At 28.8% G+C, this 1,639-nt stretch overlaps 1 protein-coding gene across 1 annotated transcript; it reads right to left on the reverse strand.

Annotated features, from left to right (window-relative positions):
- Nucleotides 1-238: 238 nt before the first annotated feature.
- Nucleotides 239-643, reverse strand: LOC130826657 (S-protein homolog 21-like). The gene has a single exon (XM_057692226.1). The coding sequence runs from the start codon at nt 641-643 to the stop codon at nt 239-241; it is 405 nt and encodes a 134-aa protein (XP_057548209.1).
- Nucleotides 644-1,639: the final 996 nt, after the last annotated feature.

Consider the following 1,639-nt stretch of genomic DNA (forward strand, 5'->3'; position numbering starts at 1 on the left):
CTTGATATATGTTATTTTATACTGTAACAACCTTAAACAATACAAAATTAGTAAGTTTTTCTACTTAATAAGTATTTACAATCAGTTACAATCATTAAAAAATATTTATTATTTTTTAAATTAATAAATACTAAAATAATTTGGATAAAGTCCATATAAAACTTATTCATATATAAATATTGCATAATTACTTAATTTTTAGAAGATAATATTATTATATTGTAATGTTTTAACAAGGCTACCAAGAATACTTGTATATGGAGTCATTATCGTCACAATGGAAGTAGAAACCATCGGGTCTTACCTCCCAATAGACTAACTGTTGACAAACATATCCTTGTACGTGTCCTTTAAAAACAGGAAAACTTATATTTTTGTCCTTCCAATAGAAATGACAAAAGAAAAGCGTTGTTCCAAAGAAATTCATTTTAAACATCCAACTAAAAGTTTTTCCTGTTTTTGTCAATTGTTGAAGTCCTAAATCAACATCCTTAGATTGGCATCGAAAGTCCAATTCTTCTCCTTCTGGAAGACCGTTAATAATTGTAACCTTATATCGAATTGCTTGTGAAACTACAACCTTTGGAATGAGTGTTCCCATAAGTAAGAGAGTAATAAAAATGGTGTAATAAATACCACCCATTTTCACTTTTTGTTCGTTGTTTTAGTAGGGTATGAATGTTACCTGTAAAAGTTATTATTCAAAAATAAAAATATTGATATATACTTGTAAAAACTAATTAAATACATCATAGACATGAAAATCAAACTATCGCTACGAAATAAAAAGAATAATGTCGCTATTTTTGTCGCCAGCTGGCAACAGACACGGTGACAAAGGCTTTTTTCACCAAATTTTTTTTTTTAGTGCATCATTATATTATATGGTTTTGGAATCAATCACACTAATAGCAACATTAAACAAAGAATTATTTATACATAGTTATTTCATATAATAGCTTTTTAACTGGAACTAATTACTTAAGTCTAAGCTGACCATTAAATTCCCATGATATGTTATATACTCTAGTTAACACGCCCCCTTATACGAGTGTGTAATATATCTTAAGGTCTCAACTAAAAGCTGAAGCTAATGGTTGAGGCCTTAGGATATGTTATATACTCTAAAATGTCCCCTTATACGAGAGTCCTTTGAGCTAGAAGTGTGGATGTAGCACAGGCCCTTCTCATATGTAGCGCTAAATATTTCAATTTAAGATTCAAACCGGTGACTTCTTGTCACTTTGGCTCTAATACCATATCAAGTAACCTTTTAGTTGAGTTGGTTTCTTAACATTAACTTTATAAAACGCAAGATGTAGCAATTTTTTTTAGTTTTGTCAATACGGTAGCACTAAAACTATAATGTTTATATGATAACAAAAAAATCGTTAAAAATGGCATGTTCTAGAAACTTTCACTTGTTTATGTCAAGAAGTTTATATAAATTTGGGTTATGCAACCGTAGTTTTTTTGGTAAATTTTCTCGTTGTTGTTTGAGAAGTAAAGAAATCTAAATCCTTTAAAATTAGGGTTTTCTATAATGACACATCAAACAAAACGAAATATGTTAGAGTATATAACATGAGCTTAATCTTTTGGTTGAGTTAGTTTCTTGACATGTTATATGCTCTAATTA

Source organism: Amaranthus tricolor, chromosome 11 (genome assembly GCF_026212465.1).
Source record: "Amaranthus tricolor cultivar Red isolate AtriRed21 chromosome 11, ASM2621246v1, whole genome shotgun sequence".
Taxonomy (NCBI): Eukaryota; Viridiplantae; Streptophyta; class Magnoliopsida; order Caryophyllales; family Amaranthaceae; genus Amaranthus; species Amaranthus tricolor.

Excerpts from the sequence above, each read along its gene's own strand:
- LOC130826657 (XM_057692226.1), bottom strand. The coding sequence starts at position 643 with ATGGGTGGTATTTATTACACCATTTTTATTACTCTCTTACTTATGGGA.